The 17,303-nt window shown below is 43.6% G+C and overlaps 1 protein-coding gene across 4 annotated transcripts in view; it reads right to left on the reverse strand.

The window, feature by feature from the left end:
* Positions 1-17,303, reverse strand: part of alpha-Catr (alpha-catenin related) — a 78,945-nt gene that overhangs the window by 39,039 nt on the left and 22,603 nt on the right. For all 4 annotated transcript variants that reach the window (XM_076623523.1, XM_076623524.1, XM_033348478.2 and 1 more), the window contains exon 2: positions 5,925-6,114. In XM_076623523.1, coding sequence (XP_076479638.1) covers positions 5,925-6,114 — 190 coding nt within the window. The remainder of the gene's footprint in view (positions 1-5,924; positions 6,115-17,303) is intronic.

The following is a 17,303-nucleotide window of genomic DNA, read 5'->3' on the forward strand; positions in this document are numbered from 1 at the left end:
CGAATTATTTCCGGGATATCGTTCGTAAAATAAAGATTTGTCGTAATCAAGTTTATGCCTGATTTTAGCAGAGACTAGCGTTTTTTCTTTGATCTTCGTAAATTTTGACATTTTCAAGATAATCTTCCAATTCCAATAATTTTCGATTTTGCGTTTCCGAATTTAGAATACTTCATATTTTATGAAACTATTAGAGCATATCTACGTATTACGTCGATAGCTGCAGAATTTGTTATTGATTCGTAACACGTAGTATAGAGATTGTAAAATTAAAAAAACTCGTGGCGATATTTTTCTGGTTGTTTTTCATCCAGAGAAGACGTTGCTCAAGGCTCTACTTGGGATAGCGAAAAATCTTTCAAGGACTAAGGAATATGGGTCATCGCGTACTCGCTTTATACATTCGAGATATTTTTTGGCATACACCTTGGAAAAAGGCACGAAGGAGACCTCACGTTATGAAAATATGTTCCTTGATTTATGCTCAAATTATGTAAATGGAGTATTGAATGCCATTATTCAAAATGCAAAAATACGATTCTTTAATGACTTTGTCCGATGTTACACGGGAAAGCATTCAACGTAGCAAATGTTTTCTATCCTCCCGTGGTTCCATGAAATAGGTGAGTGCATTATATTTTATTTGAATTTTACATTGTGCTATTTTACAACCGTACTTTCGACAGCGAATTTTTGAAACATTTTCATCTTTTTTCCACCGAAATACATCTCCATTTCTCTTTGACGATTTTACCAGATCATTCGTTTGTTCTAGTAAAATCGGAAAATATTTACGAATGAGTTCTACAAAACTCGAAGTTAGTGCAACAAAATCAGAGAAAGATTTTGGTCAGTTATATCGTAAATCGATATATCGCTTAGTTCTTCGGACTTGTATGTTTCAGCGCAATGAATCAATACAGGACAGATATGTTACTAAGTACTTTCTCGAGAATTGTTTTGCCTTGAGCGGAAGAGGATATCGCGACTTTTTCTCCTAGTAGTATTCTTACCGGTGCCTTCCGTAAAGTTGTATACGCGAGTTTGCATTTATGTTCTTTCAGCGACGATGTTCAGAGTTTTCAGCCAGAGGCGTTTTTTTGTACGTTATGTTGCGATTCGGAAAAACGAGTGGGAGAAAACGAAGGATGAGAAAAGAAAAACAGCCGCAATGCTTCAACATGGAAGATATGCAAGTATATATAACACCACAAATTAAATGTTATTTACGCATCATCGATACTTAAAACTCTTAGTGATTATGAGTATAGCGATCGCAGGCACGTGTAATCTAACAATGTTCGTAAATACTATGCGTAAGTTTTAACAAGACGTGACAATAATAAATGGGTTCCGCTTGCATTATCACAGCTTTGACAGCTTTTCAGATCTACAGCAGTCATCGCTTCGAAGGGCATTTGCATGGAGCAGCCATAGAGAGGACGAAGCTGTGAGCATGATCGAAATCTCCGGGAAAACTGGAAAATTCGGACAAGTAAGTTAATCAGAGTGAAGGGCTAGTGCCTGTGGAAAAAAGCGCCGAAAACGCGTCGCGCGGGCCATTTAAAAGTGGTAGTGACAGGTAGTAGTGACAAGTGCGGGTATAAGTGGCCATTTTGCGCGCCCAATGGGGGAAAAAGGACACAACTGTGGGGGAGGATAAAGAGGCGGATGAAACCGTGAGAGGAGAGGGCGAAGTAGAGTTGACTGTTGAGCCTACACACGTCAGCACCAGAAGTATAAGGAAGGCGGTCCCTCTTAAGGAGGGGTTCTTTTGCTCTGCATTGACCGCGGGGAGCCTACGGATCGAAGCGCCCCGCGCGAAGAAAAGAAAGACCGGCGGATCTCTCGAGCTCCCCACGGAATTGGCCGAAGAGATGAGGACATCTACTACAACGGACATAGGAGCGCTACTGCTCCGTCGAGCTTCTGAGGCGACCAAGGTTGCCAAAACATCCCGAAACCTAAAGGGCACACATGAGAAGATGTTGAGAGAAGCGGCGAGATCTACTGCTGCTGGCGCAACGGAGATGGTGAGACGGATGGACCCCGCCCCTGGCGCCTTCGAGATAATGGAAGGATGCATAGCGGCATTAGAAACGGAGAACGAGGCGCTCCGAAAAGAGCTGGCCTCAAGCTCCACGGCAGAGAAAAGCAGCGAGACAGCGCGTCTCGGCGCGATCGAACGCAAGATGGAGGAGCTAGGCTCCTCGCTGATGACTGAAGGGAAGACAAGCGGCTGCCATGGAATGGCAGACCGTCGAAAGAAGAAACAGGAAGAAGAAGGAGCCAGTGGAGAAACAACCGGTGAAGATATCTCCCGGGACAGGGGTGAAGAGCCCGAGGAAAGCCCCAGAGAGAGGATTGGAGAACATGTGCAGAGGGGGAGACAAGCTGCCCCCCCCCCCACATACAACGCGAACATCGGCGGTAACGATCACGCTGAAGGATAGATCGGGCCAATTCTACGCGGAAGTGTTGGCCGCGGCCAAGGACAGCGTCTCTCTGGCCGAGGTCGGCATCAACGCGGTAAGGATGCGTAAAACTATGACGGAGGCGTCGTTCTGGAGGTCTCCGAAGAGAAGAGGGAGAAGGCCGCTGCGCTTGCACTGACCCTGGATGGGCTGACGCGGACCCTGGATCCGAGCAAGGTCCGCATAACGACACCCTTCCGAGCCGCGGAAACAAGACTGACCAGAATAGTCATTTTGGCCACCAAGGAGGAAATCAGGAACATCCTGGCGAAGGAGAGTGGTTGCAAGGCGGAGAACATCAAACTGCGAGAGATTCGCCTCGCTCGAAACGGTCTTGGATCCGTGTGGATACGAGGCCCGGACGGTACAGTGAGAAAACTGGCCCAGGCTGGCCATAGGATGGACGATAGCGAAAGTCGAAGCCATCGAGCAAAGACCTTTGCAATGCTACAGGTGCCTGGAGATTGGGCACATAAGCAAGACATGCACCCCCAAGGAGGACAGGGGGCACCTGTGCTACAAATGCGGCGACTTGGGACACCAAGCCAAAGGATGCACTGCCGCGAACCCGAAAAGCCTGCTATGCGAGGCGCTCGGAGCACCATCGGTACACAGGATGGGAGGTCCAAGTATTCTCATCTTTGGTTACGGGTGCTTTCCTGAGCGTAAATTTAGCGCTATACAGTACCCGGGCACCCCTCGTTGGGGTTACGCCCAACCAGCGCACAAGACACTCAGTACCTTGCTACCTGGACTAGCTAAGCCTGGCAGGAACTATCGTTCGTCTCAGGTCGAACGGGGCGCTTTCTAAGCCCTTCCGTCTCTCCAGGATGGTTCCGAAGCAGGTGGGACGCTGCTCACCCGCCGAAGGCCATTCGGGGGAGCCAATACCCCTTAAATCGGCCCTCTTGTCAGCATCTTGGCCATCAACCACTGCCACCACGAGTCCAAACCCATAATTGGTCGAGCAGAGGGGTCGTATACCACACCCGTGGTACCATCCTAAGTCATTGGTGGGGCTATCATGTGGATGTACGGCCACAACACTACCGGCCGGCGACTTGCTAACCGTGCTCGGCAGTTCCAGATGGGACTCATCCTTGGCATTAGGATCGTGGGTGTGCTACTACCCACGTAAAGAGAGTGTAACCGTACTTAAACGCCTTACACTCCCGGCGACCTTCCCTGCGGTGTACACAGAGGACTCACGTAAGCGGGACGCTTGTCCCGACGGTCCTCCCTGGCTGCGGGAACGTGGGTTTGCCAGCCCCCATAGACTCACATAAGCAAGTCCTCCCTGCGGGAAAGATGGGGGATCCGGCCTGCGCCCCCCCTCCCCCCCCTCCCCCGAAGAAGGAAACAAGAGGAACCACCCGCGTATCCACGGTCACAAGTGGCAACGAAAAAGGCTCGTCGCTGCAGGGAACCCCCGATCCTAAGCCCGCGAGCAAGGAGGCTGGCGTGGAGGAAGCCATGGAAGCAATGACGCATCCTTCAGACTAACTTGGGACGGTCAAGACGAGCGCAAGACCTGCTCTACCAAATCATTCGGGAGAGCACCTAGGTCGCCCTAGTGGTGGTGATCGAGCCATACAGAGTTCTGGATGCTCCGGACTGGGCCAGAGATACGGACGAAATGGTTGCTGTCACCTGGACATCAACGCCGGACGGAGTCCCGCTGGAGCGCGGCAACGGATACGTCGCGGTAGAGTGGGCAGGAATGGTGGTGGTGGGCGTGTACGTGTCACCCAACAGCGGATGGGGAGTTCCTGGACGGGGTTGGCGATTGCGTCAGGCGGCGCCTTCCTCGGCAGGTGCTCGTCCTGGGAGACTTCAACGTACATTCCACGGAATGGGAAAACCCCAGGACCAACGCGCGCGGCCGCGCGCTGTCAGATTGGGCCGCGGGACTTGAACTCCTGTTGGTGAATAGGGGCTCGGCCAGCCCCTGCGTGGCGTGGAGGGGGAGCTCCGTAGTTGATCACATGAGCTTCCCGCGATGGCGTCGAGGCACTGTCGGATCACCTCTGCATATTCATGGAGGTGAAAAACACACTTGGACCTGGAATGGTGACCGCGGGCGATGGTCGCGGTCCACCGAGAAAAGGACGCGCGCGCCCACCACCAAGGTGGAAGATTAAAGAAAGGGACGACGATCTGCTTCGAGCGGCTGCAAAAGTGGCTGCCTGGAACTGGGAGGCCTCGACGACGCCGACGGAAACAAGCGTGGAGGAGGTCGAGAACCTCCGCCGAGTCATGACGGCAATATGTGACACGTCTATGCCGCGAACCACGCTGGACATCGGGGGAAGCAGAGCCATGTATTGGTGGATTCCCGACATCGCGGAGCTGAGGGCGTGATGTGTCCGGGCCTGAAGAGGGTACCTGAGAGCCCGCCGCTGGCGGCGATGCGACGAGGAAGAAGTCTCGCTGCGCTACCAAGCGTACCGCGTGCTACGGCGCTCGCTACAAAAGGAGATCAAGATCGCGAAGGACCGTGCCTGGTCGGAACTGGTCGAAGCATGGATAAGGCCATACAGGACGGTGACACGAAAACTTCGCACGAAGGGCCCTCTGGCAACGACGGAGATGGAACCGGCGCTGTTGCTGCAAATCATTGGGACGCTCTTGGAACGCTGATTATAATATTTCCAAGTTCCCAACTACTTTCTTTTACTTCGTCCCGCTCTGTACATCAATACATTTAACATTTTCGAAATTTTGCGTCTCATCGACTGATTTCGCATCGCGTTGGATTGTACGAAGTATACTACAAATAAAGGAATTACGATATAACGCTGCGTTATCGTGAGTTTCGCAGACAAGTAAGGTATTATCAGAGATTTTATTTCCAAACGAATAGAGCTACTGGCGAGTACCGATGCGACAATGTTGTCGATTGTCAAGAAAGCAAAGTAGACCGAAGTCAAGCTGGAGTAAAACTTGTTGGAAGTAATAATGACAAGGTCTCTCTGAACGTCAGCACGAGCTTGAGTGCCTGCTAAGAGATATCCTTTCAACTTTTAGAAGCGACAACTCGTGACAAACGTCTTTACATCTTCAAGCGGCTTTAAAATCTTCGCAGAATTTTTTAGGTCACCTCTATTTGCTTAAAAAGTTTTGGCGACGATCTCTCGATGACCGATTACTAACGCGACAAATACGAACTTTGCGCATCATGTTGCGTGAAAATCTTATATATATGTAGATGGTCTTTAACCCAGTGTTAATGGACGGAAGAAATAATTTCCTGCATATATGTATTTCCGGCACGTTAACGTACAGAAATGGAAATTAACAATTTTTTATTATGAATTATGTTCGATAAAAGTCGAAATCTGACGCCTACAACGTGATTTCTCTAGTCTCGGCTCATTCATTATACGCATATAACGGCAAATCAAGTATAGGCAATAATGGTTTATAGACAGATTGCAGACAATGACTTACCAGCATCTCTTGCTCTCTTGCACGCCTGGTACATGTCCTCCCTGATCTCTGGATTTCCATCCGCGATGGTTTCGCCAACAGTGACGAACCTCTCTACTGCCAGATTCACAGCTTGTCCGACTCTGGCAACAGCACGGAGACTTCTGTCCGAACATAGCGGACGTTCTCTGTGCGATACTAACGTAGAAATCTGGAAAACGAAGAAAGATGAATTGGTAACATCGGACAAGCAATGTTTTAAGGATATCGCCACTTTTACAAACTTTGAAGTTACTATGTTTCTTAATTACTACATTCGAGATCGACTACGACATGTATCTTGAAAAGAATTACAATCGAAGATAAGAGCTATCAGAGAAGTAACTTTGTTTAAACAAATGAAAAAATATAATATCCCGTAGAAAAAGCATTTCTTTGGAACACGATAGAATGTTCGCGTGGCCGCATAGGTGATAAAACGACTAGTGAATTTTTGCAATCCAAACGATATTTTCCTAAGAAATTATGCTCAACGGACTCCTCCTGTTAACGAGAATAAAATCAGAGTATACATTTGCTTGGTTAAATTCTAGTCGTGAATGAAACAGCCATTTAAAAAGCAGCTGGTCATGCAGATTAACTCCGGTAAATTGGTTGAATTTCCATGAATATAATATATAGATTCATGCATCACACACAGAGACCGATATGTTTCATAGAAACGAACGAGGTTTCTAGTTTTTCCGCACCAAGAAGGATTTATTGATCATTTCATTATATTGGTATACCTTATACCGTTTCGCGGGTACGAAAAAATGTCCACGAGGAAAAACTCGTGGATATTCGGTATTACTTGAACTTTGCATAAATAAATACAACTCACAGGAACGCAATGTGAGAAAAAAATATTTTAAACAACTTCATCAGATACTATTTATGTTTTGAAAAGCTAATAATTGCCTTGTCTTTCATTTAAATTTTAAATATTAAACAGAGATATACATGTGTGTATACCCGTATATATGTAGATGTACTTCACAAATTCCTGCGAAGCAATACGATATACGTACTTCTACCGAATATCATCGATTTCGAAAAGCCATGACACGACGCGAAATAACTAAAGGTGCACGAGTACGAGGGGTAGAACCTCGTTATTAACCAAGATTCGAGCTAGCTCTAATTATTAATGTTTCATCGTGGTGTGTGACACTCCGAAAACCAAGCATCTCTGCGATATGCGCGTGAATTCATCCACTGTATGTTTAGAATGGAAAGCATCCACGCTCAGATTGTATTGTCTGCTGGCTAACGACCAGACAGAGATTTTTCTTTCCTCGCCTCCGTATCCTCCACGTAAATACCGAACTTTGTCTGTATTCAGAAAAGCTGCACAAGAGTAACCACGTTAGCCAGCCTATAGTTCTAGGCATCGCCGGATTCTCCATGTATATATCTCAGTTTCTACACAATTAGACAATGTATTTTAGCCGACCCGTCCTCTTTAAACGATTTCGCTAACTCAACAATCGGAGACAAGTAGACAAACGTTAGGAAAAAGCTGTAGGGGTATAGAGAACGGAGCCAGTTTCCAGATCGAAGGAAGCTCAGCTCAGAGGTAAATCGAGGGCAGGAAGAAGAATGCAAGGATAAAAAGAAGGAAGGCGAACGAGGAAACTACGTGGTAGGCTAAAGAAACGTATCTAAAGAAATAAAGTGTGAGGAGGGAGAAAACAAAAACTAGGCCAGAGTCGGAATAATTGTAGAGATTTATGAACAGTTGAGAGAACAACAATTAAACGCCTATGTAAAGAGATAAAAAGACTAAGAAAAGGAAAATAGTGAATCAGACGAAGACCGTAGAGCATCTGGATGCCAGGCAAAGGGTCAGGGAGGCAAAAGCAGCAGCGATGGAAGAAATGAAAGAGAAATTGACAGGAAGAGAAAAAGGGGGAGCAAGGGCTATCGGGAAAGGGGTGAACTGAACTCGGGGGTATTGTTTCGCGAAGTGAATGCGCACAATCGAATGATCGCATATACATACTTGCGCGTACACATTAATGTAGGCAAGAGTACAAATACCAACACCGAATAACAAATACCGATGCAATCTCTGCCCACGTATCTACAATCTATATACATACGTACATACGCGGCATTCGGTTCACGATTCGTATTCGTGGATCTGTACTTTGGAGCATTGTTAAATGTCCTGTGTCGAGACAGGTGCAAAGTGACGATGTGCGACGATATGTACAGCTCGTTTCCTCTCAATGTGTTCATTGTGGTCGACTACGTTTTTTTCGTTTCAAACAAGAACTTATACCTCCCAAAACTGTCGAGCACGTGGAAGATTTTAATACCGCCGTGGGGACAAAATGAGAGACTGGCCAAACAATGAAGACTGTTGACTGAAATTTCAACTGCGAATCAGTGAGACAGCCTCACTGGTTCGTGTCTTTCCCTAGGATCGCGTTTATTTCCGCAATTGCTGCCGTGTAGTTTCCATGGAAAGGATAAAGGACATCTCTGTTATGATATGACAGTATCTCTTTTTTTACTCTTGATACTATGTAGTCTCAAGGCACTCACTAACAACCCTTCCGCTAAATATTCAGGTATTTCACGAAGTTCGGTTGTCATCGAACTTCTCTCTATATCGCTTTATATGCAACGCCATAGAAAACAAAAATCCGAAATTTTTAAATCCGAATTGAAAAAAGAGATATGAACAGACACGTGGATCGAAAAATTAATATCTTTCGAATGATAGACGATTTCGTTTTTCTTCTTCTTACGATACACAGTTATAATATTAATAAATGATGCGATTATCGCAGATTCTTTTATCCGTAATTTTCCATAATATATTATATTAAATTAGGTTCGGGTAAAACTATACGAGGATTGCATACTTCTAATCGTAAGCATTAGTGTATATTTCTATTACAGTTAAGAATTTGTCGTAATTTAAGATCCGATCACTCTGAATTCGGGTAGAAAATTCTAGAGAAAATTAAAAACTAAAAATTGACGAATATACGGCCTATACGTCGGAAAATAAAATCGACTGGAGAATTCTCCAGAATTTAACATATCGTGTTCTTGAATGCATTAATATCACAAGAATAACATCGGTTCCTAATCGAAATTACTATTTAAGAATACTTTTAATCTCTGATACTATCTAACTTAACATCACAATGAAAATTTTCCACCGTAAGCTCGCACGGTCGCGTGGGGACGGAACCTCGTAAATTCATTAGTTCGATATAAGTAGGCCACACATCCAGCGACAGGACGGAGAACAAATTCTTCGCATAAGTTCATCTTTCCTGCAATAAGAAAGTTATTGCATACATGGAATTATGCGAACCGCATGTAATTTGTTTATTAGAAATCTTGGGTGGTTCTTAGCTATCAATCTCATGACTTCCGCGATGAAATTAATGGAATTAATACCTCGAGCAGGTGCTATATGTAGGAAAATATTAGAAATCTAAGAATAAAATGATTAATAAAGAAATAATGCAAAGCAACTAAGTAATTGTAAAGCCAACAGACACGAACGATATTCTTAAGCTGTTATAACTTTAATTCGCTTAGATCATTTGCAAGGGGACTGGTTATAAAATAAATTCTATTTCCTATTAATATCGTATAAATAAAAATTTCACGAGTTAATTAGTTGGATAGCATTGATCGCATCCCGAATTTTATCTATCGCGGATAAAATATTATTTGATGTTGGGTGTGCGATAATACACGGTATTTATGAGAATCTCTATGGCGAATATTTTGCATCGTGATCTTGCGATTCCCGAATGTACAAAATTAGCGCGAACCATTTATCAGTCAGTTTGCCGACGTTATTAATAATAGGTTTGTCGTATTAATTCGAATTCAAGCCGAACAAGGCTGATACATGATGATTCCCGTGGTAGCTCGAATTAGCGTTAAATTTTCCTGTATGCTGAAACCACGAAAAGGGTTCCACAAATTATGTGAAGCATAACGTTGCGAGTCGCACGTTTTAATCAGTTCTGCAACTCTACTCAGTTCATTTTTCTATCTAAAAAGCCAAGTTCACGAATTAACCAAGTTTTCTCAACCCGCGAATTCCTTTTACGAACAAATTTCTAAGACTTCCTAATTAATGTCCTCGATTTTGACACGTTTCTCTAACGTCCTCGTGAATTTTCGTATTTCTGTCATCAACCATACTCTTCTGTCTTTGTTCCCTCTTTTCTTTTTCTCTGTTTCGTTCTTAAAAAAAGATATTGATGCTGTTAGGAGGACGACTGGTAAGGGAACAATTGGTATACGTATTAATCAATGTGGACGGTATGTAACGCTGGCCGTTTAGGTAAAATCGGTAATTTCGCACAATAAGCGATAAATACAATGTGATAATAGTTAATCGGTGTTTACACATGCATCGGCTTGATTTATAAGTAATGTAATTAACGGATTAAGGTAACTGTAGTTAATATGAAACACGTTGTAATATCGAACATGTCAATGACGCTGTTACTGATGATGATGTTGATATTTGGTGATATTTATTTTGTGGCGAAAGTTAAGAACATGACAATAATAGCGAGAAATGAATCAAATGTATTTGCTGTTTTCATTAGAATCAAGAAGAGATTGCACATTCATTTTCGTGTTCAACGCGTAAAAGACAAAGAAAATTGATGTAATATACGATTAAAAAATGAAAGATATTTCTTTACAGATTTCTTGTGTTCCATGCTAGGTACTACTTTTTTAACCCACCGCATTAGCTCTTTTTATATTTCTATATTTCATATTTTTTATTAGCTCAAGATGCTTGAAAGAATATGTTTCTCTGTCCAGAAATCAGCAGTTTCATCTTACGTGTAGTTTTAGTTACCATAAAAAGAAAGCTATTGTTTTAAATGTCAATATATCATATAAAATATGAATCAATTTTTATTATATAAATGAATCCAATGGAAAATTGGTCTTCCTGTTAAAAGTTGTAAATGACGTGAAAAATTCCATAAAAAAATGGAATCGATAAACTATAATGAAATAGAGAAATTTATATGAGAAATTTCGAGGATGCGATTAATCAAATTGGTTGCAACGAGATGCGGAGAAAACGGAAGTCAGGGAGAACATGGCTGTTCAGAACGATACCACCTGCAGTGGGTCTGTGAAACTGCTGTAATTTATCGTGCAAAGACGAACCTTGTTGTGACGGTTAGCTGAAAAAGATCGTAAATATTCAATTTGGCGTTAATCAGGGCTGCAGAGTCTCTCAAAGTGAGAGGTCACATGTTCGTAAACAATCTGATATTCGATATTTATTTTTTCAATACATTTCTTCTTTTCGCTATGGAAGTCACTGAACTTTTTAACGACTTTGCTGCTCGTTACGATACGCGCCCTTTTTTCATGCATGCGATCGTTTGATTTTTTCTAATGTTATGCTTTATGCAATGTTATGCAATATGTACTGTAGAAAATTAATTCGCAACGTATACACGATACCAAAGTTTGATCGTGTACTTATACTTGGAATATTCAATTCATGCTTTCACTTCCTTTCACCATCCTTCCGCCTCGATAAATTAAATTTGCCAAATATGCTAAATATTTTAAAACGATGCAACAGCTACATAGAAAGCAAAGATGGATAGTTATTGTCGGAAGGGATGGTAACAACCTAGAAATAAAACGTATTCAGATGTAGAGCTAATTAAGAGGATAGAGCCTCTTAGAACGAGTGGCCATCAGTGTGTGCATGATCTAACCTTCGATATTTCCTCTTGATTTTCCCCCTTTGGTCCCTTCTTGTACGTATCATACGATTACTCAGGACAACCCCTTGGTTTCTACTTCTACCCTTATAAAAGATGCATGAGCTGTGCTTTTACATCGTTCACGCCATCCGTCACAGTTCTTCCTCATTTCGCCATTTTCTACTCAATCGCGGTTTAGCCATTCGTATGACATAGTTTCAAGACATTTTTTCCTTTCACTAACATTGTTTATGCATTTATTTTACATGCATGTTTACCTTGTCGGCGTTTTATTAGCGAAATAACGAAACAGCGAACGGCAGCTTATTAAAGTTTGAACATCCGGTATAAATCATTTGTTTCGTTCCCTTGAATCTTAATTAGGATGAGAATACAATTTTGGTTGGAACCCAGATTTTTTTTTCACTTGTTTTATTTAAGTCTTTTTCTCTTGTTTACTAATCTTGTACGATAAGCGACGACTATATTTGAAATTTCATGTATTGTTCCATCGCGAAAGTTAAAATTCTTATTTATTTATACTTTTATATTCTTACTAAAATACAGTAAGCTAAATAAAAATTTTCGCAATTGTATACAACTTTTCTGGCGTTATATTTTATAAGCGTATGGCGTATAACTTTTCGTTGGCGTTTTCGTTGAAAATATATCGTAAAAAGAAGAAACGTTGAAGAAATGGTAGTATAGTTTGAGTCATAGAAAATCTCGGAGAAACAGTGACAATGCTTATTCAGCAAATTTTAATCGCGGAAGGGTTCAAGCTAATTCCATGAGACTGAAAAAGGTATAGGGAAAAAGTAGAAAAATTTCGGAGACTGTAAGTAAAAACGCGAAAAGTTTCGGATAATTAAGGATTAACTACCGAATTATAAATGACGATGAATCTTTTAGCTTTAATTTTTAGCTCTAGTTTTACTCGAAGAAACATTTTACCGACACCAACCTAATAGCAGCAGCTCCCTTGGTCTCGTGCTTTTATTCTACAATGTAAATTTTAGATCCGTCGAAATGGCACGCGAAGATTTTCCTTGGAAATAGCTGAGCATGATGCCGATTTCATCCAATTTTCCTGCCATCATGAAAACAAACAGAATCGTGATGGGAGATTCGATGTAATCCATTAAATTGCTCAAATGGAAAAGCATTACGTCAGTTTCACTCAGATAAACGACGGATGACCAGGAGTTAACCAGACGTCGCTCTACCAGTGCAGTCTATTTCATTGCCGTGAAACGAGAGTTTAGGGAATCGATGGAAACGAATTACTCAGTCAATTTACTCCTGTCATGCTTCCAATTTTCTATGCTTATCTAGTACACTGTCGTTTGCTCTTTTTATTATAAATCTAAGGGCAGCGTTCGAAGAAAGAACGAAATTCAGAAGAACGAGGTTCAGAAACTATCTCGAATCTCGCTCTATTTCTGGCTAACTGGATCCCACCAACCAATTCTACCTTCGCAGAGTTAAGCATATCATTCCTTCTCGTTTAAAGTGAACGAGTAGTTAGTATATCACAAGGAGTTTTGTATTGTTCTTTTGATTATCTACATCAAGGGGACAAAAGTAAACGGAAAAGAATATACCTTTTTGTCGAGGGCGGATGAAATGATTCAAGTATAATAATAATACTCCAAGCTCCGTATATAATAATAATAATTGATGATCACAAGACCCACATCTCAATCGCAAAAAAATCGTACGTTCATAAATTAAGTTGTAGCACAACTAAAATCGCAGACTATAGTTTTAAATTTATCCATAACACCTTCTTTGTAACAAATGAATTGTTACGAAGAACAGTGCCCGATTGTAATGACAATATTGTTCACATTTATATTGAATCTTGATAAAATCGATTTGTATAAGAGATGTAGCCTTAGTTACATATTAGACTTATATGTATACTATGTAAGAAAATGCGAAGTTCGAACGTTCGGGCTGACAAGCTGTCTTTCATCATCCGCATGGTGTGTGGCCCAGTGGTCCTGACGTCTTACGATTGCGATTGCCTGGATTCTAGGAAGAGATAGCGAAACCACGTGAGGGTGTCGAAAGTATACCCTCTCCCTCGTTAAAGCACAAGCTAGCGGGCTCTGACCTTTTGTGCGGCTGCGACGCCGAGGGTATTCGACCATTTTTTGTACAATCGTCACCACGGACGAACGTAAAAGCAAAATCACGCGAGAATAGAAAAGGAAGAAATGAGCGAATCGGTAGAAATACGTAGCGGTGTGTCCGTTGCGAGCTCAAGGAACATGATTCTTTACCGGACGTTTCGTCGGTACGACGCGGGAATGCGGAGAACGTAGAAAATGAGGACCGAGGAGCTTGGTTGGCATGGCTGGAACGATTGGTGGAGATCCTTCGTTCGCGTCCGCGTTCTCGATCGTCTGCCCGCTCGCAACCGCGCTGTTGATCATCCGCGCGTTAGCGTTCACGCCCGCCGCATGGATGTCGTAGGACCCCGGACAAGGATGGTCGATTAGAACGTTTGGAGCAAATGCTCGTGCACCTGAGCCACCGCTCACACTCGCGGCCGCGCACACCGACGCATACCCGACCCGGCGACGAATCGTTAATCCCCGTATTCGTCTCCATGAAAGACGAAGTTCTAGTGATTGAACAATGGGTCTGACATGTGGATGAACTTGCCAAGTGGTATGGTTGGGTCGGTAATGCGGTTGATTGCCACGCGACTGTGACGCCAGGAAGTGGTATGACACCCGCCAATATCATCATCATCTATGCGCAGACGAAAGTACAGCTGGTGGCCCAGTTCTTGAAGACGGTGCCATTTAGCCGTCTGTTCAAGGAGGTAGCATCGTATAAAGCACGGCCTGGGCAGAATTTAGGAGATTATTGTTTCCAGAAGCCATGCAAATTGCGAAAGTTAGATATCGATATATCTGATAAATATCAGGCGAATATGGTGATCGGTGGTATACCGGACGACGCTGTTGCTCGCACCGTGAGCTCGGCGAAGCATTATGACCCCAACGCGTTATACGCGTTTATGAGCACCCTTGGCGACATGCCGTCACGAGGGCGGGTAACGCGGGGTCATCGAGTGTCAATCACGTCGAGAGAATCAAGGTCGCGTTCGACGGGCATCGACGGGGACCGTCGGAAGGAGGCGGAACGACCGGCGACGATCAAGAAAAGAGGAAAGGGGCGTCTATTGACGACCAGTGGTAGGTGTCACTGCGGTGCGCAGAGATGGAACATATCGCGAGGCGGTGCCACAAATCCGAAAAGGAGGGTGATACTAGCAAGCAAGTAAATACTCTCGACCATATAAAACCGGTGCTAAATTTATATGGGATTAGCATAAGTGTCAACGGGAATCGGATAAATAGTCTCGTTGACACGGGTAGTGCGTGCACCGTGATGCACTCGTCGGTAGCCAGGTAGTTAGGTGTTGCGACGAGGGTTATCGCGGATGCACTGCCTCGAATGTTTGCGCGAAAAACGGTGGTGGAAACGCGTGATGATCGCGATCCAAAACGTGAAGACCGACGTGGACTCGTTCGTAGTTCCTGACGAATACACGCGGCACCTCGTCATCATCAGACAGGACTTCAGATTACAATATCATGTAGTCATGATCAAACGTGGAAACCGCTTGATACGGGGAAGGATATCGGATTCTGCGACGTGATCGCGAAATTCAAGTTGTAATTTGATAAGATTGAAAAAGAAGCGCATGGGAAGTGCGTTACGTTGAACGACGAGTTTCGTTGTTGCACGTTGTCGTCAATGCGCGACTTAAGAAGAACATACGAAACGGCGCTCGAAATTAAGCGCGTAACGGACGCGCCCGTCGTATACCGTCCGTGTTGCCTCGCGGAGCCGGAAAGAAGGACCAACGCGAAATGATCAAGAAATTGTTGGACAATAGAATTATTTGAGAGTCGGACTCGCCGTATGCAAATCCGATTACCTTAATGAAGAAAAATGTCGGCAATTACGAGATGTGCGTCGATTATCGAAAGCTAAATGCCAGATCGATCGATGACCAGGTCGCGACAAGTTTGGGGATCGTAAATATTTCACGGGCCTGAATTTGGCATCCGGATACTGTCAAATTTCGATGGCGGAAAACTCCATTGCGAAGACGGCATTCGTAACGCCAGAGGAGCACTATGAGCTTTTGCGAATGCCTTTCGGACTAACGAACGTCTCTGCCACGTTCTAACAGCTTATGGACGGCTTATCGTTGTCCCATACCTAGACGACGTCATTATCACATCGCGTACGGTGGACAAGGGGATGGAGTGGCTGTGGCAGCTACTGTAGACATTACGAACGCACGGACTCACTCTCAACTTGGAAAAATGCTCTTTCTTTAAGACGAAGATTGAGTACCTCAGTTGAAAAATTAACGAGGAGGGAGTGCAGCGGGGACGATGGAAGGTCGAACCTGTGCTGCAGATGAGGGTGCTGGCAACCATCAAGGAAGTGCGGCAATTGTTGAGACTTGCAAGTTTTTTCAGGAAATTCATTCGGAATTTCGCAAGGATCGTGGAGTTGATTACGTGACTGGCCAGGAAGGATGTTCCGTGGTGTTGGGGGACGGGGGGGGGGGGGGAAAGGCAGAAACAGGATTTCCGTAAAGAGAAGATAAAGAGAAGAACCTAACCACGATGATTTTCGACCCGAAACGGTCAACAGAACTACCTACGAATACGAGCTCCTTAGATGTAAAAGCAATGCTTATGCAGAAGCAAAAGGGTGGAGACATGACCGTCGTCGCCTACTTCAACAAACAGATTACGGCGGACCAGCGCACTACCACTTTTACAAGTTGGAAACGATGGCGGTAGTATTGGCGTTACGGTACTTCGGAGTTTACCTACTCGGCTTTACTTTCAAGGTAGTCGCGGACTGCAACGCTTTGAGAACGACATTCTCGAAGAAAAATTTATTGCCCATGGTCGAACGTTGGTGGTTGGACGTACAAGAATTTACCTTCGATATCGAATAGTGCGCCGGAACGAGAATGGCCCATGTGGACGCCCTCAGTAAAAACCCGCTACTGATATTGGATTTTGCGTACGTGGATATCACGGAGGCCGATTGGATAACGGCGGCTCAGTTGCAGGACGAGCAACTGGCACACGTTAGAAAGATCCTGGGAACGAGTGATCGGAATCCTAAAACAAAACACTACTTCGAGGAGTATACTTGAAAGACAACAAGGTATTCAGACGATTACCTAATAAAGGAAAGGCATGTGTGGTGCCGAAGAACGCGCGCTTCCAGATATGTCATCTCTACCACCACGACGCGGGACAACTGAGCGCGGAGAAGAGGTTGGAGCGCATAAAGCGAAATTACTGGTTCACCAAAATGCGAAAATTCGTCGTTAAGTACGTGAAAGCGTGTATTAATTGAGCACATTATAAGCACACCGGGGGGAAAAACAGTGCAAGCTAAACATTTACATTTATATATATATATTATATTATATTATATATATTATATAAAACATACATACACATATATATAATATATATAATATATACAATATAAAAAACGAATAATTTAATCATACATGATGTACATTCGAGTTAATATTCTGAAAATCCCTGGAAACAAGATTATCTGT

This window comes from Bombus vancouverensis, chromosome 12 (assembly GCF_051014615.1).
Source record: "Bombus vancouverensis nearcticus chromosome 12, iyBomVanc1_principal, whole genome shotgun sequence".
NCBI lineage: Eukaryota > Metazoa > Arthropoda > Insecta > Hymenoptera > Apidae > Bombus > Bombus vancouverensis.